Source organism: Dermacentor variabilis, chromosome 10 (assembly GCF_050947875.1).
Source record: "Dermacentor variabilis isolate Ectoservices chromosome 10, ASM5094787v1, whole genome shotgun sequence".
Classification (NCBI taxonomy): domain Eukaryota; kingdom Metazoa; phylum Arthropoda; class Arachnida; order Ixodida; family Ixodidae; genus Dermacentor; species Dermacentor variabilis.
The window spans coordinates 111900193-111924108 of NC_134577.1; the positions used below are offsets into that span (position 1 = coordinate 111900193).

At 48.3% G+C, this 23916-nt stretch overlaps 1 protein-coding gene across 1 annotated transcript in view; it reads right to left on the minus strand.

Moving 5' to 3' along the window:
* Positions 1 to 22132, minus strand: part of LOC142560878 ((3R)-3-hydroxyacyl-CoA dehydrogenase-like) — a 49323-nt gene extending 27191 nt beyond the window's left edge. The window contains exon 1 of the mRNA XM_075673285.1: positions 21910 to 22132. Within this exon, the coding sequence (XP_075529400.1) occupies positions 21910 to 22060 (151 nt within the window). The 5' untranslated portion in view covers positions 22061 to 22132. The remainder of the gene's footprint in view (positions 1 to 21909) is intronic.
* Positions 22133 to 23916: the final 1784 nt, after the last annotated feature.

The window sequence follows — 23916 nt, forward strand, 5'->3', positions numbered from 1 at the left end:
AAATGTCTCCGGTATTTTTTTCACCATTTCGCTAAACGTCTCTTGTCTATCTCGACTGCTGATCGGCTAATGCTTCCATTCTCTTCGAACCTCAGTGCTTCTGGAAGGTAAACGTAACCTGAGGGTGTCGCTGGCTGAATGACTTAGTGCTCCATTAGGAAGTAATGAGTGGTCTCCGAATTTTTCCTGCCACGTTGACATGTCTTGTCCTGCTGCGAATGTCTACTCCGGCGTGTTTTTGTCTTGAAGCAACCAGCCATTAGTGCCACCATACAGGTTTCCATTGCTAATTCCTTTCTTGCCATTCTTGTAAACTTCTATGGTATTTTTTTTCCTAACCTTTCCATAGAATTTAGTGTCTCTCTTCCTCTCACTTTTTTATGATTCCTGGTTATCTAGTTCCACTTTCAACCATAGGGAACTTGGTTGCCATGGCCAGGGTAAAAGAGGAGACGCGCTTGACCTTGTGACCAAAACTGGGCGAGAGGGAAGTCTGCTTCCATCCTTCTTGACTCACCCTCGCAAGCTTTCCCTCGCACCCGCAATATACGTCGCGAATGCCGTTCAATCTTATCGCACAGGAACTTTACACCGGACACCATCGGGACGGCGTTGTTGAAAACTTGCATTGTGCCAATTTATTTGTGATCGGCATCAAAATGTGACGGGGATAAGAGCAGGCAGCAGTGGTTTTGTGCGCTAGTTCTGCTCGGCCGTGTTTTTCCGTAGCTCCGGATTTTGATCCCGTTTGCTGTTTTTTTCCCGCTACTGGAAATCTCTTGTTTATGGACCTCTTTTGCAGTTCGTAATTACTACTGGCGCCTATCTACAAGGTCCGTCGTCATCTACACCCTCTTGCTGCGTCGTCCAACTCGAGTTCTTGCGCGGCTTCGCGAGTGTCAGTGGCCCCGCGGCACTCGCCGCAACAGCGCCATCCATCCAAGCTGCTGTTCGCTGCGTCGAGGGAGCGGAACATTATCGGTGCAACTGCCATCTAAGCCAGGAGCAGCTTCTTCGCGGAGACAAGTACAACGAGCGAAGGCGGTACCCTGAGGATGGATATCACCAGCGTGCACCACAACAACCCTGCTGTTACGGTGCACACCTCGTCCAAGACAACGACGGAAGCTACTGGCCTTCCATAGGATGAAAATGTAGCTCCAGCAGCGTCGAAAAGACCTCGAAAAGACAAGGCCTGCCCACCCGACCGACACATACATCTCCGGTGTCGCCAACGACATCGTGGTACAAAGTGGTTATGAAGTCTCGTGCTAGATATGACATGTCGAATCTGCCCAACCGTATAACTCAAGCGGCCCTGATGGCTGCCTCGAGACTTCCCAATTTCAAGGTTTAGCTCTACACAAACCTACTAATATGGTCTCACCATGGGTGTCGGTTATGGCATTAGTTCACAGGCTCGAAGAACTGCAACAGATACAAGTCTCAGAAGAATGTGTCCTTCGAGTCCAGGCGTACCGCACCAGTGGTGCGGATTTAGGCGCTACGTGCTTAATGGCGTTGACCATGACGGAGAAGCCTAAAGGCTTCTGGAGTAACTTTCGTGTCCCACAGACAAGGTCGTGGCTACTCACTACATAGGTAGAGGTTGTGCATGCCTAATCACGCTTCAGGGTCCTAATTCTCGAAATGCACGGCTGCGTGCAGCACCTGCGGCCGTTAAAGCCTTCCGTTGTGTATTGCTACTTTTTCTTTAGAAAGAGACACATGAAGTCATCCTTCCCCTACCTACCCAAGGACGAAACCATGGAGCCCGAACCACGAGCGCCGTTTAGATTGGGCCTAAGCCAAGCAAACCATCATAACATCGCTTCCACGACGTGCTGTACGAAGTTGAAGGCCAGTAAGAAAGCTCGACAACGTCATTCTCGACAGCCAGCAAGGACCCCTCCAGATCCATCAATGAAATAAGTCTCTGTGTAGAATGGTTACGCCGTTGTCACCTCGCTGTAAGAGCCAAGTGACCATAGGAAGTACAGCGACAAGTGATGCTGCCACTCCTATATTTAGCGCAGCTGTTGAGTCGCCCACTTTACGACCACAACAGGCATCACAATCGATCGAAGACAGGCGGCTTCCCTTGGTGAACGAAGAGTTCGAGATAGTCGCTCGCCTGGCCACTCTTGAAAAGGAAATCCAACGTTTCAAGGAACGCCTACAGCGCTGCGGCATCGTCATGACGGAGCGTCATCGTCAAATTCGTCGTCGACGTCTATTCCTGCTCATATGGCTAACCCGGCATCTATGTAGTAACCTCTCTCACCCCAAGAAATTTTCCGCTTCGTTGTGCCACAGCTCCAGCATCTCAACTCCGTTCTACTGGACAAACTTAACCTGCGATAGCTGCTACGTCTTCAAGTGTGGCAGAAGGCATTTTACAGTGGAACTGCCGCCGCATCACTGGAAGGTCGGAGAGCTCCGCCAGCGTCTCAGATATAGGAAGGTGCATGTCTGGGCGCTATTGCTTCAAGAATCCAACGACCTGCAGCCATTTCAGGATTTGTGGCATACTCATCGCCTTCAATGTTGGACCGTAGGAGTGCTACGCCCGACGTCCCTCCAGGAAAGGCGGCAGCTTATCTAAGATCCACTTTTCATCAGACCCGCGTTCATCTTTCACGGTAGTGTACTTTAGGCCAAGAAGGCATGACCGTATTGGTTTGTCTCCAACGGACGGGCATTAACATCGTTTCGTACTATGCCTGCCCCTGCAGCAGTCGTGCGGTTCTGTTATTTCTAGGCTGGTTGGCGCACCTACGACAAAAACACCCTGGTTGCCTCATTATGGTAAAATGAGGTTTTAACGCGCCCTACACCAAATGGTCTAGCGCCATTTCCAGTGCATATGTTACGTGTGTGCTGGACACATTTATGGACGTTCAATTCACTCTGCTTAATAATGTGCCAGTGCATACCCATTGGCGTGACCACCTTCGCGTGCCGGCACATTCATCGGACTTATCTTGTAGGCTAGGAAGGACGACCGTCTCGTGGTCATGTGAACCCGACTGCTGGTCTGGCGACCATCATCCGATTCCCCTTGGCTTATCTTCGGGCGGAAGAGGCTGCCTACACCTACTATGTCAAAAGTGGACTGGGATCGATTCACGGCGGCATCAGAAAACACTGTATCCAACTCCATGCGGGACCCATCTGTGACGAGTGGGGTGTTTGTGCGGGACGAGGGGACAATGAAGAAAAGAAAGAGTGCACGCTGGTGCGCGGCGGGCGGTACGCGAGGAGAGCGCCCGTCGTTGTTCGCAATTGGACGGCTCGGCAAAACGAGCACGGGACAGTGATGACCTGGTGGGACCTGTTCTAGAAACGATTGAGACGGCTACCGGTCCATCTCGATCGCATAGCCGGGCAGCCCAAGCACGAGTGGCTAACGGTCCGCGTTGGTGGCTGTGCCTGCGGTCCCACCTGAGAGCCGCTGCCGAAACCGAACAGTGCTACAGTGCGCATGGCTGCCACCAGTGCTTCCGGCCCTGTTATGCTGGCAGGAAACCGAGAGCTCGCCGCCAACAGGCCTGTCACGATCCTCGAGCCCAGAGTGGTGTGCGGCACCCCCTTTCCCGGTGCCGGGGTGTGGCAGCTTCACTAGAGGACACGCCTGCAGGCATTCGGTGAACTGCGAGGACACCGCCGTGGTACTGCGCGTGAGTTAGTCGCCAGTCGAATGAGAGCGGACACTTCACGACAGCAAAATTTGCTGCGTAGACACGGACGACTAAAATGGAATCGCGAAGCCTGCTCTAGACTTGTTTAGGTATTGTATGTATTCTTGTGTTTTGTGTGTATGTAACTGCTTAGCGCACTCTGGCATAAAAGGGTTATAGAAAATGTCAGTTCTGCATGCCTTTCTCGCTGTGTGTTGAGACCTGAACCCATCACAGTTGCCGAGCAAGCCAGGATTGGCTTTAGCTATCCACAGCCATCAGTCACGCACGGAGGGGAGACATGGAAACCCACAAATTGTAGTCTAGGTCGAGAGCGGGGTCTCAAAGAGGCAGCGTTAAGAGAATGGGTGGAGGTGGAGAGTTCGAGACTGCGCGATGAGAGAAAAGAGAAGTGCAATGCAGCGAAAGAACAAATGGCCCTGCAGCAGAAACTGCTAGAGCAAGAGCAGAAAGCCCTCGAACTTCATTTCACACTTCAGGAGAGTGGCGGTAACGCACAGGCTCACTCGCGTGCGCCAGTGACGACAACCGGTTGTAGTCCGCACCGACTGATCCCACCATTTAACGAATCCTGCGGTGACCTAGATGCTTATCTGCAACGTTTTGAACGTATTTCAACGTGCCAAGAATGGCCGCGAGAATAATGGGCGCTCTCATTAAGCCTTTGCAAGACCGGAGAAGCCCTAACGGTCATTGGTCGTCTTGATCCGCATGCTGCCTTGGACTATGACCAGCATAAGAGACACTCTTGCAGTGTTTTCTGTACACTGCAGAACGTGTTTATGAAGCAAATGCATGCAGTCAAACTGCTTTTAGTGGTGACGTTTGACCTGACAGGATGTCAGATGCGGTAGCATAGACGTCATAGCCAGAATATTGCGACAACTACTGTAGTACAGTAGGACACATTAACTGGATCTCTTCACTTGCACACCCATGCAAGCGCATCACACACAACACACTTGGAAAGGCACTTGCCCTACATGCTTGTGTTGGCAGCCTGGTTCTTGCATAAGACAAGGGGTTGGTGATAAATATACAAGGATGTTAAGGCGCATAAAAAGAAGCTTAGGTACTGTATTCGTATTCTTTAGTTTACTTTTCATCATCATGATTCATCATTTATTATTCCCTTAAGGGCCCCGTGTAGGCTACTACATAAGGAGGCAAAACAATAATACAAACATCAAATAAATGGTCTTCTGCAAAGCAACAAAAAGCAAGAACTGAAAATACACTGCAGAAAACCTATGAACTAATGAACTTATGAACTTTCGTACTTATATAGATTCGGTTAGGACTTTATGTACTAGAGCGCGTTTTTTACTATAATAAGCTCATACTCTTTTCATTTATTTAACAAAGAAACATCTTTCAGCCGGTTTTGCGCTTGCACAGCCAGACCGACATACAATTATCTAACACTTACATAATGAACTCTCAAAAGAGCAAGAATGTTCGCAACAAAGCTACGCGAGATATATCTCCTACCACTTGCTAGCAATGTCTGTACTAGGAACTGTCGCAGCACTGCTAAAGCTTTTTTTATCACAATAACAATAATGTGATGTGCAAAAAGTATGCTCTGTTGTATTGTTATTGCGTTTTTTACTCAAACATTCCATTCACCTGTGCATAGGTGCAGGTATAATTCTGAATACCGTTTCATAACTGGCCACTTCCTAGTTGGGCTGGGATGTTCAGAGGCATGATAAGCTAATTAAACTGGAGATTTAGAACGAAGGGAAACGTAATTGTTGGTTACGACTTTAAATTCCACCAACTGCACACGGTGCACGCAAAATTACACTACATTATTTTGTTTTCTCTAGCTCAACTAGCTGCATGGAATTAAAGAAAATTAAAAAAAAATTATTGAACGCACCGGCTCGTTTATAGAGATGATCGCCTTGCTGCGGTGTGCTTTGCCGTCCTTGGTTAGCGCAGTCAGTGACGATCTACCCTAGTGCGAACCGCGCGAACGTGGGCGACTGCCGGCGCTAGCAAAAGCAATACACGCACTAATCGCAGGAATCTCCGTCGTTGTTTTCGTTTCATGGGTTTGAAGTCAACCGTAGTAATGCATCGCGCCGTGCTTGAACTGATGTGGCCTTGTACGATCAGCCGTGAGAAACACGTGAATTCTCTGGCGCCAATAGTAGTTTTGGAGCAGTCGCGCGAAGAATCCCTGTATGCAGGTAAACAACTGGCTCATGCCAGGAGTAATACGACAGTCACTGCACTAGCTCGCAGTCTTCTTGACAGGACGGCCGATCTGTCTCTGCGCCGCAGTGGAATAATTTCGTTGCCGAAGCGCTCCAGAGAATTGCAGCGGTCCCAAAAACGAAGCCTTTGAAAATGTGGCGCATCGTTAACTAAAGAAAAGCTACGGTGGCAACTGGCGTCCATCGGAAAAAGCTGACAAGGCGAGCGACAGATAACAAGGCCGCCATGTTTACGCACTAACTTCACTCAAGGAGAGATTCAACGTAGCTGCGAGGCTACCTTGACATTGTCGAGTAAAACGCTCGAGCTTTCCTTCACTCAAGGCGCGTTTCGAGTGGATGGCGATTTGTGAAACGAAAAACCGCACTCAAGGAGCATTTCAAGTGTAGGGTCGAGCCGAGGTGCGTTTGTGAATACGGGGGTTAGTGTTTTGATAGCTGAAAGGCTTCTCGGCGCAATCGTTCGACTTGACCGACGCACGGCGCAAATATTTGGCGCCAACAGCCAGGCAAGCAAGAAAGGGAAGAGGTTACCTCGAAAAGCGAGGAAGAAGAATGGAGGTGACTGGAGGCAGAAAGCAAGGAGGAACACTGGGCGCCTGTTATCCATGGGAACATAGTTGGCGGCGCCAAATGCATTGCAAGAGGCGAATCGGTGCTCCTGTACATTTCACTCCGTGGTTCAGCCTAAGCGGCTTCTCGTCTGCCGGCTCTAATAGCCAACCGGTGTCAGGTGATTACAGAGACGTAACAATAAGCAAAACTTCGTCCTTACTTGGATGGCGCGTTTGTTCATCTGCTTCGCTGACACGTGTAAAGCAAAAAAAAAATATGAACCTGGCACTCACGCTACCCAGGCAACGAGGCGCTCGGCTCGCTATGGCCTGAGAAAGGTTTCAGATTTAATTTGAGCAGAAAAGCAGACCTTTATTTTTTTCTCTGGTGGCCTCTTTATTATGATGTGTAAAAATGATGTTATGAACTACAAGACTACGATTGCACCCATTCTGTTTTTTTTCGGGATACGGAGCGCAACATTAGGACAGCGATGACTGGTTGGGCGAGCATGACGAGGCGTAGTATTCTTTCCTATTTGGTACATAGTGGATATGAGTCATGCAAGGAAGCAAACCAGTAACCAACGATTTGCGCCTACGTAAACTCACGAATAGAATGGAGTTCATCATATGCGGAAAGTTTTCGTTATTTCCGGGGGGGGGGGACGTGCGGCTGGGGCCTGACCAGCTTTTCGAACAGCGTATATGTATATATATATCTATATATATATATATATATATATATATATATATGCATTATATTACCCTTCATCTTCTTCTGCATATATTCATCATCATGGCCAGCGTCATCTGCTTCAGCGCGCGAGCTGCGAAATAAACCGTTGAGGCTCAACAGCTATCTCGCAAGTGGTAGAGGCTGCTTTCGATCCCTTGGTCCTCTACGCCTTCAAGTTTCCCTGGAGCTTCGTTCAGGCCGCCGCTTGGTCCGCCTTTCCGCCAGAATGCCCCAAGAAGATCCTCCAGGAGCCTCCGCCGTCACCGTCTCTGCCCCACCGGCCGTTCCTTCATGGACCGTCAGCACGCGGCAGCGCGATCCCACCATGTTTGCTGGCCTTCATAGTGACGACGTTGATGACTGGCTGGACAATTATTACCGTGTGAGTGAGTCTAACCGGTGGCATGACATGCACAAGCTTCGCAACGTCACACTCTACCTCACTGACGTTGCCCGGTCTTGGTTTCTCAACAACGAGAGCACCTTGCCTGACTGGGCGGCATTCAAACACCAGCTTCGGCAGATTTTTCGCGCACCCAACATTCGCTCTGAGGTTACCAAGAAAAGGCTTGACGGACAGACGCAACTTCCCGGGGAAACGCACACCTCTTATATCAAGGACGTCCTCGCCCTTTCTCGCCGTGTTGACGCCACAATGACGGAATCTGATCGTGTTCGTCACATCCTAAATGGCATTGCCCACGTTGCGTTTAACGCACTGGCGATGAAGAATCGAAATACCGTAAATGATATGATCGCGACTTGCCAACACCTGGACGCACTGCAGGCCATCCGTTTACAACTTGTCGCCGGTGATGCGCCTCCTTCGTCGGATACCGACCTGCGTCTGCTGATTCGGACTCTCATATGGGAAGAGCTCCAAGCATGTGGCCTGCGCAGTCCTCCCGTTTTCCAGCCACAGTCTTCTGTTCCTGGCCTTCGCGACACCATCAAAGAGGAGCTGTCCTCTATGACCTGCGCTGAGAGCTGTGGCGCTCCTTCGCCATCCACCTCGTATGCACAGGTTGCGGCTATGCAACCAGCGTTCGTTCGGACAGCACCTCCTGCTCCTGCTACTGGCCCCAACCATCTGGCGACTTCACCACCCCGTCCGCCTGCCACAGGATTTTACACTCCCCGGCCTACGCCTCGTCTCATTTCTTATTATTGCGGTATTCGGGGGCACATATCGCGTTTTTGCCGAAGACCACATCAAGACAAACGCCGTGGCTACAATATTTATGAGAGATACCCGTTGCTTCTTCCGAGTCCTTACCAGCGCCGGCTCTCCCCACGCTCACTTTCTCCACCTCCCGAGGCGCCTCGCAACTACCGTCCAGGTCGCCGCCGCTCGCCTTCCCCTCTCCGACGCTCGACTTCACCCCTGCAACCAGCCACCCGCTCTCCTGACTGCCATTCGGAAAACTAGATGGTGCAGTTTTTGGAGGGAAAGCTGCATGGTTTGCACAGACTACAATTCCTCCAGCGTGCCCGGCCAATACTTTGTTCGTGTGTGTAGAAGGTGTTCCATTCCTAGCATTGCTTGATACGGGAGCAGCTAATTCCATTATTCGCGCTGGCTTGTGCGCTCGTCTACGCAAAGTCAATACACCTTACAGTGGAGCTCTTCTTCGTGGTGCAAATAATGTTGTCATTCTGCCATTGGCGCAATGCACCGTTAGAGTTTCGATCGACGGGATACGCCACCATATCCCGTTCGCAGTGTCGACTTCCTGTGCTCACATGCTTATACTAGGGTGGGACTTTCTCTCTTCGGCGTCTGCTTTGATGTCGTGCCGTCAACGCCTCGTTAGCTTGACAGAGACTGACCATTCCGACAACGTGCACGAACCACGCCTTCGCTTACGATCTGCTGACGATTGTATGGTGCCCCCTGGTAGCGAGAAACTCCTTATAGTTAACTGTGACATCGCCGATGGTGATGTTTTTATTGTACCGTCAGCCCGTTGCTTATACAAAGGGATTGTTCTGGCATCCAGCCTTGTTCGCTTTACCAATGGCACGGCCACTTTCGCTGTACTCAACACAATCATTCAGCCAGTTCTGCTTTCTAAAGGCGCCGCTCTTCTGTGGGTCTTGGACACACAGCCTGTCTCTGTGCTTACCTCCACTACTGCTGTTTCACAACCACCCACAGCTATGGATCCGGTCCCTGCTTCTGTTCTCGCCGGTACCATCAGCTCCGAGTTAACGCCACAGCAGACGGGGAATTACTGGCGTTGTTATCCAAGCATAAAGAGTCCTTCGACGTACACTCTCCTCTTCTGCGACAGACTCCTGCGATGGTTAATCGCATACACACAGATGAAACTTCCATCGTGCGCCGGCGGCCATATCGCGTTTCTTCCGCTGAACGCCAGATCATCGATACCCACGTTGCCGATATGCTGAAACGTAGCATAATCCGCCCATCCTCAAGCCCTTGGTCGTCACCTGTCGTTTTGGTGCGTAAGAAAGACGGCTCAGTGCGATTTTGCGTAGACTACCATGCCTTAAACAAAATAACCCGCAAAGATGTATATCCACTCCCCCCAATCGATGATGCGCTAGATTCATTACAAGGCGCGGAGTATTTCTCGAGCCTTGATCTACGCTCCGGATACTGGCAGCTACCCATGCACGAAGCAGACCAGGAGAAAACCGCCTTTGCCACACCCGATGGACGTTATAAATTTAAAGTAATGCCGTTCGGCCTGTGTAATGCTCCCGCCACATTTGAGCAGATGATTGACACCGTACTACGGGCCTAAAGTGGAAGGGTTGCTTAAGCTACCTTGACGGCATCATCATATTTTCGTCCACCTTCCATCAGCACTTGCAGAGCCTCGACGAAGTCCTGACATACCTCTCAGCTGCTGGCCTTCAGCTGAATACAAAAAGTGCCACTACGTCAGCAGAACCATTAAAGTGCTCGGACACCTTGTCAGTAAGAAGGGCCTTCGACCCGACCCCGACAAGATTACCGCTGTCCTCCGCTTCCCCAGGCCTCAACACGCCAGTGACTTGCGTAGCTTCCTTGGCCTAGCTTCGTATTTCCGGCGCTTCATACGTAACTTTGCCGCCATTGCGGCGCCGCTCCATCAACTCCTTCCTTTTGGAGCTCCCTACGTATGGTCGGACGAATGCCAAACTGCTTTTGGCGCCCTCAAGCGTGCCCTCACGTCCGAACTTGTGCTTTGTCATTTCGACAACACCGCACCCACTCTTCTACATACATACACCAGCGGACACTGTATCGGCGCTGTTCTTCTGCAACGTCAGCAAAGTTCTGAAGAACGTGTGGTCGCATACGCAAGTCGCACGCTAACAGCTGCAGAGAAAAATTATACGATTACCGAGCAAGAGTGTCTCGCCGTTGTTTGGTCCATTCAAAAATTTCGGCCTTATCTGCACGGCCGCCACTTTACAGTCGTTACTGACCACCACGCCTTGTGCTTGTTGGCGACGCTAAAGAATTTAACGGGAAGTCTTGGCCGTTGGATACTTTGTTTACAAGAATACGACTTCGACATCACCTACAAGTCTGGAAAGAAACACCAGGATGCCGATGCTCTCTCTCGTTGTCCCCTACCACCGTCTTCAAAGCCTGCTTGCTTACCATCTTTCGTGAAAAAACCGCAGGGCGCGTCGCCTGCATTCCCTTCGCTCGCTGCTCTCGACCGGCTCCCATCCAGCCATTCTCATACGTTTGCCTCTAGCCAACGTAATTACTCCTACTGCCTCTCCGTTATGGAACGTATTCGCGGATTATCTCGCACACCTTACGCTCGGCTCCGTCGGCAGTTGAAGAACTTCAAGATCGAAAATTCGCTATTATACCGGTACGTCTTTTATCCCGAAGGACACCGTTGGGTTCCTGTCGTTCCCCGATCACTTCGGCCCTAGATATTGGATACCTTTCACGACGATCCCACTGTCGGTCCCTTTGGTTTCCATAAAACCTATGAGCGAATTCGCTGCCGCTTCTCTTGGCCTGGACTTGCAACCAGCGTAGCGAAATACGTGGCTTCCTGTTCGCTCTGCCAATCCCGCAAACAACTGACCTCACTTCCGGCTGGACTGCTCCAACCTGTCCCATGTCCTGAAGCTTCTTTCGCAGTCGTTGGTATCGACCTCTATGGACCGCTACCCTTAACCACCGGCGGTAAACGATTGATCGTCACAGCTGAACACAACTTGACACGGTACGCTGAAGCCGCCGCACTATATTCGGGATCCGCCGAGGAGGTTGCAGCCTTTTTCTTGGAAGCCATCTTTTTACGGCACGGAGCCCCACGTGTCTTTTTGAATGACCGCGGCAGGACCTTTCACTCTAAACTTCTCGACGATGTTCTCCGTGCGTCCAATACCATCCATAAAACGACTTCTAGCTACCACCCTCAAACTAATGGTCTCACAGAGCGCTTTCATCGCACGCTGTCCAACATGATATCTATGTACAACAACCCTGACCACACCAATTGGGATGTCATTCTACCATTCGTCACTTTCGCATATAACACGGCCGCCCAAAGCACTACGGGGTACTCGCCCTTTTTCCATGTGTTTCTTTCGACGTTTCCTCGACGTTTCACGACATACTCGACGCTTCTTTCTTCGTTGTCCCCGTGCATTCGTCCGCATCAGTGTGTGAGCAGTTTGTTTCGCGCATTGCTCGGTGTCGCGAACGTGCCCGCCTCAACACCGACGCCAGTCAACAAGACCAAAAAATTCGCTATGGTGCACCTCACCGTATCGTTTCCTTCCACCCTGGATAAGAAGTGTTACTGTGCACCCCAATTCGCGCTCCTGGATTGTGCGAGAAATTTCAATCCCGTTTTAGTCTGTTCTTGAACTACATTATTCAGGAACAGACTTCGCCAGTGAACTATCGTGTCACTCCAGTTGTTCCGCCTTTGGACGGCCGCTGCCGTGCCGCAGAGATTGTGCATGTTTCGCGTTTAAAGCCTTTCTTACGGCGTTTCCCGCCATAACCAGCGGCCAGGTTGGCCGCTTCCGCGCGCGGGGGAAATTGTGTGAGCATTATATTACCCCTTCATCTTCTTCATCTGTATATATTCATCATCATGGCCAGCGTTATCTTTTTGAGCGCGCGAGCTGCGAAATAAACCGTTGAAGTTCAACAGCTGTCTCGCAATATATACATTTGTTACCAGTTGCACTTGAAAAAACTTCGTGTGACCTCGAGGAATTCTTCATTGAAGTGACGGCCTTATATGAGTATTTACAAGACCTCATAGTAGGAGACAGTTAAATTTCACAATCTGAGTATTCTCGCACCACCAATCACCTGGCGTCTCTCCGTGGTGTAACCTTAGCTTGTGGTGTTGTCATACGCTTCGCTATTGCTAATACTGCTTCACCTTTCCGGAGAAACTGCAGCCTTTCTTTCTCTCTTTCTCTCTTTTTGTTTTATTGTGAGTCAGAGTACAAGCGCTGCTGCGCATGACCGCTGTTGATTCTGAGTTGGAGTGAATCTGGCTGGGCCTCATTTCAGTTACTGAGTGAACTGTACATGGTGTCCCGACTATCATGCACCAAGTCTTTAAAGAAGAGCAACTGACCTGGACAGGCAAAGCAGAAAGGTGGGTCTAAATATTAATCTGCACCCGCCGTGGTTGCTTAGGGGCTATTGTGTTGGGCTGCTAAGCACGAAGTCGCGGGATCGGATCCCGGCCACGGCGGCCGCATTTCGATGGGGGTGAAATGCGAAAACACCCGTGTACTTAAATTAAGGTGCACGTTAAAAAACCCCAGGTGGTCGAAATTTCCGGAGTACCGCACTACGGCGTGCCTCATAATCAGAAAGTGGTTTTGGCACGTAAAACCCCATAATTTTGAAAAAAAATATTAATCTGCAAAAAACTAAAGTAATGTTGAAGAGTCTCGGAAGAGGACAGCAGTTTACGATAGGTAGCGAGGCACTGGAAGTGGTAAGGGAATACATCTACTTAGGGCAGATACTGACAGCGGATCCGGATCATGAAACTGACATAATCAGAAGAATAAGAATGGGCTGGGGTGCGTTTGGCAGGCATTTTGAGATCATGAACAATAGGTTGCCATTATACCTCAAGAGAAAAGTTTATAACAGCTTTGTCTTACCAGTACTCACCTACGGGGCAGAAACGTGGAGGCTTACGAAAAGGGTTCTACTTAAATTGAGGACGACACAACGAACTATGGAAACAAGAATGATGGGTGTAACGTTAAGGGGATAAGAAGAGAGCAGATTGGGTGAGGGAACAAACGCAAGCTAAAGGCATCTTATTGAAATCAAGAAAAAGAAATGGGCGTGGGCCGGGCATGTAATCAGGAGGGAAGATAACCGATGGTCATTAGGGTTTACGGACTGGATTCCAAGAGAAGGGAAGCGTAGCAGGGGGTGGCAGAAAGTTAGGTGGGCGGATGAGATTAAGAAGTTTGCAGGGACAACACGGCCAAAATTAACACATGACCGGGGTAGTTGGAGAAGTATGGGAAAGACCTTTGCCCTGCGATGGGCGTAGCCAGGCTGATGATGATGATGACGAATTGTGTTACTCGAAGAAAACCTAGTGCATCTGCTTTCCAGTACAGTGGACAAGGCGCCAGTAATTCTTACAGCGAAGCTGTATGTAGCTACGGTTCCCTGCATCTTTGTTTTCCGTGAACAAAAACTGTCATCAATGGCTCCCACCCCCGTAAGCATTCATGCTCCTGTAAGCAGCAAAACATGCACTGGCTCATAGCCCCGTACAGCTGAGGCTTCAAGCACTCAGCAAATTGTAGCGAACAGTGCTTAAATTCTTTCTACTCACCCATACAACATGCAGAAAAGTATGTCGAAAACTGCCATCATCAATGGGTCATACCCTCGTGAAGAATTGCTCATACACCCGTGGGCAGGCAAAAAATGCATTGAGTCATGGTCCCGTAAGGTTCATGGGTACTTATTTTACTTGAATTAGCGGCGATACCACAATTGCGGTTGTCGTTGTCGGTACCAACAACGACAAACGTTTCAATGTCGATGTGTCGGTAACGAAAAGGGAGCGCTTTACGCATTCCGTGTTGCAGATATATCCCTTGCGATGCCGCACTGATACGGCCCAGACGAACAACCTGCGGCGTACGTGCATCGATTTGACATCATCAAAGAATGTGAGTGCAGTTGCGAATGAAATTATCACCACCGATCAAGACGATAAATGAATGTGCGTTCCTTTCCTCACGATGACCACCCGGCGAGACAATAAATGAGTTCGTACCTTTGTTTAATATTACGTGTCAACTCCGTGCCTTATGCTCAACAGCTTCGCTTGTCAACCACCTTCACAGAGTGGAATGATTCATCATTTTTTTCGTTACTGAGAGTTAAACACGTAATTGTAATAAATTGTATAGCTTGAAAAATACTGTCCTAATTATTCAAATATCTATGAAGCATTTGCAGGCATAGCCAAGGGACATCTAACTGAGGTATGTTCAGCGACGTACTAACTGCGTACCAATTGCTTTCCGGATGGTAAGCAAACCCACGAAATATGACAAATATCAAGTGACTGCGCTTCCACCCGCTTCAGAAAGCAGCGCCCTCAAATAAGCTGACTGAAAGCAACGGCTTCGTCTACCTCAAACCCGCAGAACAAGAAAGCGCATCACCTTAATAATCTTATGGAAGGAGTAGCAACAGCAGGTTTCTTGGCTTCTAAACAATTCCTTCCTTTCATTTCTACATCACACTTATGATCCGTCTCTCAAGGCTGGCTGATAACATTGATAACGAAAGCCCGTTGATAACGCGGCCGAAGCAACCGACCGAAGCAACGCACGAAACGTGAAAAGCAATGGAATAGGCATAGAATCGTTCAAAATCACGGCTTTGCTCGCCGCATCGAAAGAGTGCGCGCGCTGCTATATTTCACACCGGAAACTTCTTTCGCACCAAAGCGAAATTATTAAAGTAGCCGTATTATTTTTCATTAGAGTGTATAGCTGCGGCAAAAACAAACTCGTGGCATAAAATAGGAGCGAAATTAACAGACAGGGAACCGACCCACGTGTAGCGAAAAGACAAAACCGATACATTCAAGAAATAAATGAACCACTTCTAAATGCGCCGAATCGGCCATCGGGACATGTGCGCGGAAAACAACAGAAAAATAAAACCATCAGATTTCAGTGGCCCATATTATATATGAATTAGTGAGCGCCGTTCAACACGAGCTGCTGCCTCGAGCACGTGTTCGAAGAAGTGTCCTTCTGCATCTACCCAGTATTGAGTACGCTTTACCACATCTTCAGTGGCGTTTTTGATGACCGACGCTAGAATTGTAGGGCAGATATCCGTTAGCCTAACCTTGAGATCACCTGACGTCATCGTCTCTATGATGTAAACATTATCTTTCACATAATCCAAAACAAAAAATAGAGTGGCGAGAGATCAGGTGACCTTGCCTGCGAATTTACAGGTCTGTGCCATCCAATTCATTGCGCATGAAAAGTCGCATCCAGGCAATTTCATTTAAATTATGCGGTTTTGCGGGCCAAAACCACTTTCTGATTAAGGCACGCCGCAGTGGAGGATTCCCGAAATTTTGACCGCCTGGGGTTCCTTAACGTGGACCTAAATCTAGGTACACGGGTGTTTTCGCATTGCACCCCCATCGAAATGCGGCCGCCATGGCCGGGATTCGATCCCGCGACCTCCTAGGCAGTTTCGTGCTCGGCTGCTGCTTGCCACCTTCCTGATATCACATCAGTGGAAGACTGGATAGCGGGACTTCGCTGAGAAACACACCCAACATTCTTTCAAGGATTTCGTCCACGTAACGTTGTCCAGCTAATGTGTGTTTGAAGAAGATGGGACAAATTATATTACCGGCGTAAATTCCGCTCCACACATTGACAGCTTTACCCAGTGTAGATTGGAGCCACTGCAATAGTGTACACTATGCAAATTTACTTGGGCGTTTCCGCAAATATTGGCTTCGTCTGTGCACACGATGTTACTCCAAAAGTTTGGTGACTCATCGGCTTTGGTGAGGACCCCGTTCAAGAAATCTAGACGGTTCTGCAGGTCCCTATCTTAAAAAGGTTGGTGCTTGTTAAGGTTGTACGAGTGAAATGCCGAGTGATTTACAATCCTCCAAACTGATGACTTGGCAATTGGTACCTGGGTGGCGACTTCCCGCACGCTATACGATGAGTGTTTGAATCCAGAAATGCAAGAACATCAGTGCGTAAGCTAGCACTGAAAGGTGCAGTCCTCTGCTGCTCTTTATTGAAGCTGCCAGTTTCTCTCAGGTTTTCATAATTTCTGATGATAGTCGGTTCCCTTCGTCTATCGCCACACATCGATGACTTATGTAAAGGGTGTCCCAGCTAACTTGGACTAATATTGTGAAGAAACCTATGCGTTAATAAGAACAGAAATCGCGTGAATGTTGTTAGCCTTTATCTAAACTTACAATACCATGTTCTTGCTTGTATTTTTAGTAATTAGCGGAGATAAATTAATTCACTTTTTAAATATAGCTTGAAACGTTCAGGCGTCAATAGGAATGTTGTGGAGCTTCACAAATATTTCTCAACCCAGGTACTTCCAACGAGACAGCGTGGCCGTTTTTATTCGGGAAAAACGAAAGCCCGCGGAGTTAGATAAATACCACGTGACAACGCGCTCGCTGCACCTGAATGTGCTGCGATTACAGCGCTCTCATGAGTGACTTGTAAAAACATGGCCAGCGCCGTGCCTTCCCTTCACTTACGAGAAAGGGCTTCGACGTTTACTCGGCTCTGACATAACGGACAGCGGCTGGCGACGGTGCTCCGAAAAAGCACTTTGTCAGCAGCCGCTCGTGCCTGTCGCCGAAAAACGCGCCGTCATCAGCCGTTTGTTTCGATATGACAAGAACAGGAATCTTTCCAGCGTTCTAGTCCATGCGCAATAAAAAAAAATACGCACAAAACATGTATCATACATCTGGAACCTGTACGAGAGAAGGCATCATTCGTTGCACCGCCGCTTTTCTTCCAAGTGGTGCCAGCGGCTAGATGCATCTAAGCCCGGCTGTCTATTACTGTCGTGAGGCGCCATAATTCAATTAAATTGAATTACTGTCGTGCCATGCAACCATTTAGAAGAATTTTTTTGCAGTGCTTAAAGCATGCCGTACTCAAGCGAGCAGAAGGCGAACATTGTCTTAGTCTTGGGAGCGGCACGGGGCGAGATGAGGAAAACTGCCAAGGTGTACCGAAATTGGCAATGTGGGGGAAGACCTAGCGCGAACACAATTACGAGGAGTTACTTGACGCTGAAAGAAACAGGTAGCTTCAAGAAGACGCGGCACAGAAAGGGGACCATGAGTGAAGAGGCTGAACGAGAATTTTGTCTTTCATGACTGCAAACCCTCATTCCAGAGCGCGTGATGTGAGTGGTGAGGTCGGCATTTCAAGGTCTTCAGTGTCAAGAGTCCTTCGGAAGGCTGAAATACATCTATATCTCCTCCAACTGCATCAAAATCTGCAAGAACGAGACTTTCAATGGCGGCTAGATTTGTCAAATTGGATCCTTGTGAGCAGTGACGAATTACCGGATTTTGTTGACAAAGTGTTCTGGACAGATGAGGCAACCTTCTCTAGAAATTCTCACGTCAACATCCATAATGCGCATAACTGGAGCGATAGAAACCCGCATTGGGTGGCGCAGGCCAGACACCAGTACCAATGGTCGTTCAGTGTGTGGTGCGGTATCTATGACGGAATAATAATTGGCCCCATATTTTTTTACCGCATGCTCACTGCTCAATGGTACGTGAACGACACCTTGGAAGACCTACTCGAAGATTTTCGCTGTGATCTTCCTCTTGCGTTTATAAAGCGAACTTGGTATCAGCACGACGGTGCACTAGCTAACAGCAGCAGCCTTGCCCGAGCCTGGCATGACGATGCCAGTGGCATGGCCTGCAAGGTCACCGGCTTTGACACCTCTTGACTTCTTCATGTGGGGACATGTGAAAGATCGAGTTTACCTCAAACCTACAACTGCACCAGAAGCGCTAAAGGCAAAGATTGCTGAGCTCTCAAGCGAGATACCGTCTTGCGTCATCAAAAATGCTATATCCGACGTGCTGAAACGATGCCAGTACTGCAAATGGCAGAGGGCGACTTGTTTCAACATACTCTTTAGACAGGCAACACAGCGAATGAATCTCTACAACCGTTATCCATGAAAAAGAGCCGTCTGTGTGAAACTTTTATACGACGTTGAAAAGGCCCCTAAGTAATATGAAATTACAAATTCTCTGACGACAAGGAATGGACAGGAAGCTAAAAAACAACCTTCCGTGTCAGTTTACAATTGTTTCTTGTTTGACAACCAGCGTAATTCCGACAACGTTATCAAGATTGTTGTAATGAATGTTTGGTTGTTGGGATCTTGCTCCCAAATTTGAACTGCTTAGCTTGTCACTTTTCCGCTGCATGCATTCTGCTAGCGTAAGAGTGCAATTATCGCCGCAGAAACGGGAGTCGCGCTGTATATCAACTGCCACCCAAATCCACTGGCGTTTAACTACACTCTTAGAGAAAAGTAGACCCTTTGGGGTGTATATCGGCCACACAACAATAATCGTCATCTGCCTTGCTTGCGTTTCCTTCCTGTCGAACGCCACGCCCCCTTCTTTCCTGTCGGGAATGCTATGTCGTGCTGATAACGCGCATGCCGTTCGTTACTGGGAAGTACCGGGCTCGACGCGTTATATATAGAGAAAGGAAATGCGGACAAGACAGATGACGATTATTGTTGCGTGGAAATAGGGTGTCAGTTTGCTTAAGAGAGTAGGAACCAAGCACAACGCGAAGTTCTATCGTGGGCAGCACGAGAGGTGCGAAGCGAGCGATGTTTCTTACGACGCACGGTTGAGCACGGCTGTGATCGTTGTGCACTCGGGCACACAGAGCGCGCTGTCACGTGGTATTTTTTTTTACCTCCGTGGTGTTTCGTTTTTGCCGAATAAAAACGGCCACGCTAAGTCTATCTCGCTGGAAGAGGAGCTCCACAACTTTCCTATTGACGCCTGAACGTTTCAAGCTATATTTAAAAAGTTAATAAACTTATCTCGGCTGTTTACTAAAAAAAAAGGACGAGCAACAAATTGGTACTGTAAGTTTAGATCAACGCTAACAACATCCACGCGATTTCTGTTTTGAAAAACGCATAGGTTTTTTTCAATATCTTGGTCCAAGTTAGCTGGGACACCCTGTACATTGGCAGCCTTCCTGTTGCTGCCATTTGCAGCTGCCAAGGCCAGGATCATGATTTCCTTCTGCTCATTAGAGAAAGACCTGGCGAATGGGGTGAAACGAAACGCACCTTTATGCCTTTGCACTCACGTTGTCAATTCGCGTTTGCGGTGATAGGTATTGTGACAAAAAAAAAACCATCCGCGCAATTTATCTACGCGAAGACAGCAGCTATCACAGCTCGTTTTCAACTCCTACCAAACGCCATGTGTTACTTCGGCCGGCGCGCGGCAGGTAAGGCACTAGCTTGATCATGATGTTTTCGTTTCCTCGAGTTCCTTCTGGCTAACTCAGAAGGAGCCTGTTCGAGTGTTGTGCTCTATGATGCAGGTGGGAGCGCAGTAATGTGGTATTTTTCATATTTCGCGGCGTTCACTTATCAGTCGGAAAAAGCAGTACGCAATTAGTACGTCGCTGAAAACACTGCAGTTAGATCTCCCTTGGTTGCGCCTACAAATGTCTCATTGACGCTGCTATAATTAAGAGGCTACCTCTCGATTTGGATAATTATTTAGAAGTACCTAAATAAATCGCAGTAACAAAAAACTACTGGCGTCTACTACACTGTACTGGAAACAATAAACACAAGGTCTTCTTCGAGTAATGCAATGGTACTTTTTTTTTAAATCTTGGGGCGTCATTGTCAATTGGGACACCCTGTATATATTTATGACCTCTGTATGCAAGGGACGATGTTTCCATTCCTAAATAATATTGTAAATTATTAGAATGGTTTCTCCTTTCTTTTTCTGGAGTCACTAGAACCGTTTACTGCAAAGAGTGTCAATACTGAAACTCATATCATTCACGTGCATTTCACACGCCTTTGATAAAAGACTGCCCAAGGGGTCACTGATGTCGCACGTTTCTTCTGGGTAAAATGGACGCAAAGTAATTTGAAGAAAGGTGAATATACAGCAACGTACTAGGCATAGGCTATCCAGACCTTTAAAAATAATTGTTGATTGGCTAAAAATATAATAATCTTTGTCCTGTGTATATATTTAAATATAGTGTATATGTGCATGGTGTTTACAGCGGAAATAAACAATGAAGTGAGAAAATGCGGATGAGGCTGCCGCCGCTGATGCTTCTAATGCGCTTGTCATCCTATCGTCTACCCGCCGTGGTTGCTCGGTGGCTATGTTGTTGGACTGCCGAGCACGAGGTCGCGGGATCAATTCCCTGCCACGGCGGCCGCATTTCGATGGGGACGAAATTCGAAAACACCCGTGTGCTTAGATTTGAGGGCACGTTACAGAACCCCAGGTGGTCGAAATTTCCGGAGGCCTCCACTACTGCGTGCCTCATAATCAGAAAGTGGTTTTGGCACGGAAAAGCCCATTATTTAATTTTAATTTATTCCTATCGTATAAATTTGAAGAAATAAAGTGAAATTATGTATTTCAAGCCGTCCACTCCAACAATGATGCACTAACCTATTAACTCCAATAAAATTTTAGGGGAAAAAGTAGAGCCAAACCAAAAGGAACCTCTAATGACGTGGGTGACAAAGCTCTGGTCATGACATTTTGGGGGGGGGGGGGGGGGGGGGAGGGGGGTGTTGGCTTCGGGCATCGCCCGGGGGAGGGCGGGCCTCGGCCCCCTTCGCCCCACAGAACTCCGGAGGGGGCTCGGACCCCGTAGACGGCGCTCTGGAGTTCATATTTTCTGATTCTACCTCTAATGTGACCCTTGAATAGCATGTTGCGAACTGGGAAACTAATAATGAGCGGCTGTTTAGTCACTACTTCAGCTCCGATTCGTGTCTGTGTTGCGCTGTTTATCCAAGATGAACCTAAAGCAACTCGCCCAAATGTCAGTTTTGTTAAGGTTCTCATTTTTTTGTTTTTTCGGGATGGACGAAGACAAAGAGGCGCAGCGTTGCTTGGTTGCTTGGCCCTTTGATTTTTCCAGGCTTCATTGCAATAATGAAACAATAACAAACAATTTTAATATTTTCCGATGCTTCCCCTAATGACAGCCATTTACACCACTTTGTAAACTAGAAAAATTACGTTTTACCGCCATTTTCTAGCGGTTAATAAAATGCGGTTCTGTTTCTTTCGTCATAAGTTCCACGAAAAAAGAAAGAACCAGCCTATGGAATATTGTTATAGCACGCGCATCACAACCATCACAACCGCAGGGCTCGAACCCAGCTAATCAGCGAGCCTTCATGCGTGTTGACAGCATTTGCATATAGACTCCCTACAGCTAATGACGAAGTGTATTTTAATTTCGTTTGTGTTGCCTGAGGCGTAATAACGTGACGCCACAGAGATGTCGAGATATTTCCGGCTTATATAACGGCTTAGCACAGTAAAGTTGGGGTCCATTTTTCAAAGGAGAACTGTCCATGCAACGACAAGGCCACCAACCTGGCAAGGTTTCGGTCACTTTCTGTGCACCCTCCAGCTGCTTGTCGGCGACAACCAACGTCGCACCTTCGCCGGCTAAGGCGAGACATGTGGCCTCGCCGATGCGGCTGGCGCCTCCCGTCACTAGAGATAACCGTCCGACGAGAGACATACCTTTCGGAGCCACGCTTGAGGCGAGAGTGCCCGCAGAACGCCGTCGATGCCTTATCGCAACGAGTGCGACCGCCACAATTGCGACGAGAGTGCTTGTATCAGTGGTTGTCGGCGTCCGCCATGCATTTGCTTGTCTTTTTTCGATAGTTTTTGTGCGCACGAGTGAACAAACCGGTCTGATCTACAGGTACCTCCTCCCTGATTGTCTCGCTCGTTTACCGAAAGAAGAGGAGCTGGAAGACCACGAGAAAACGTGTTATACACTTTCCTCCAAAAAAATATTCCGACAGATCAAAATACAATCGCTGTGATAGGTTATCGTTGCACTTGACATGAACTTTAAGATAGATTTCAGCATCTCCCCTTATTCAGGTTAGTCTAATAAATCATTCTTAAAGAACTTATTTCGCCCTAATACGTTGTGATTCAGTCAAACTTCTTGAAATATCCCCAATTTTGTCTCTGACTTCTTCGAACGCAATGTAGTACAGTTTTACCGATAATAATTTAACTTGGACCGATAAGAACGGCGTCGAAATGCATGACACCACGGCTAGCTCTTGCCGGAACTTCAAGGCGGTGGCGCCACCTGTCTTTGGTGTTTGCGTCTTGAATGTCTTGGGCTCGCGAAGCGTCTGCTCGCATTAAGAGTTATTTTCTCTGGTATCGCGGAACGGTCATCCCCTAACGAAGCTCAAATAATTTTTCTGTTTAATGTACCCTTAGTGTTTTACCCAGCCGTATTTACGCATAAGGGCGACACTTCTTTTCAAGCGCTTGGTAGGTAGAATAGTGAAAACAGTATACCTGCTAAGAAAGTCCATAAGAATGTTGTTACAACGCGGCGAAAGTGACGAAAAGGAAAAGAAGCGCTGATAGACCAAAGGGAAGGCCGTGTAGACGTTTGATTCGCCACGCCCGTAGTGTTCGGTCTAATCAGCGGCCGCAGTTCATTGGTGCAGCCTCTACCCGAGTTCGTGCCAGCCAGGTTTCGGATGTTCTGAAACATACGCAAAAGCAAACTTTGACACAAGGGGCGTAGCCATAGGTGGAGGGGGCGGCTTATGCGGCTTAACCCCCCCCACGCCGAAATTCTTTCCTGCTGTCATCCACCACCGACGAAAGCAACCCTGGCACAGGAATTAATTCTGGCTTTTGTGTAGAAGGGGGGGGGGTCTTTTTTTACGCTGGAAAAGACATTTCGGTGCAAACATTCTGAACTAGGGCTGAATTTTCTGGTAACCCCCATCCACCTGGAGTCAGTTAACGCCCGAGGAGCTCCATCCGAGCACAAAGTTTCAAGGCCGTTTCGATGACGAGCGAGCTCGTCGCGGCATCTTGCGGAGGCCGCGGAAACTACGGAGCGTATGAATTTCAGTTCCGAAGCTTTATGGAAATAAAGTTCTCATAAACTTTTGATGCGGAAGGTACATTGACATTTCAAGAATCGTGCATTAAATTTTCAATTTCTGAGCTTTGTGCGTGTAATGTTCTGATATTAAAGGTGTAGCGACTTTTCTTAAGTCGTACATCGGACCATACAACGAGACAAGCTAAATCAACACGCTCTCGTATAAGTTGGCAAAGCGCGCAGCGACGTCCTATGAGACGAATCGTTATGCTGGTTGATTTGCGCCGACATGTCACAGAAAAAAATATCAACATTTTTTTTCACCTGCGCCAAAGCACCGTTGTCAAGACAGTAAAGCCGCCAAATGTAACTAAGTTCTCATTTGTGTTTTATACCTTGACTTTTATTCGCGCGGACCAAATCCAACCTGTTCAGTTTCCTTGTTCTCGCTACTCGCGAGCTGCCAGAACCGTGTGGCCCCAACCACCCCGCGGCGCACTTTA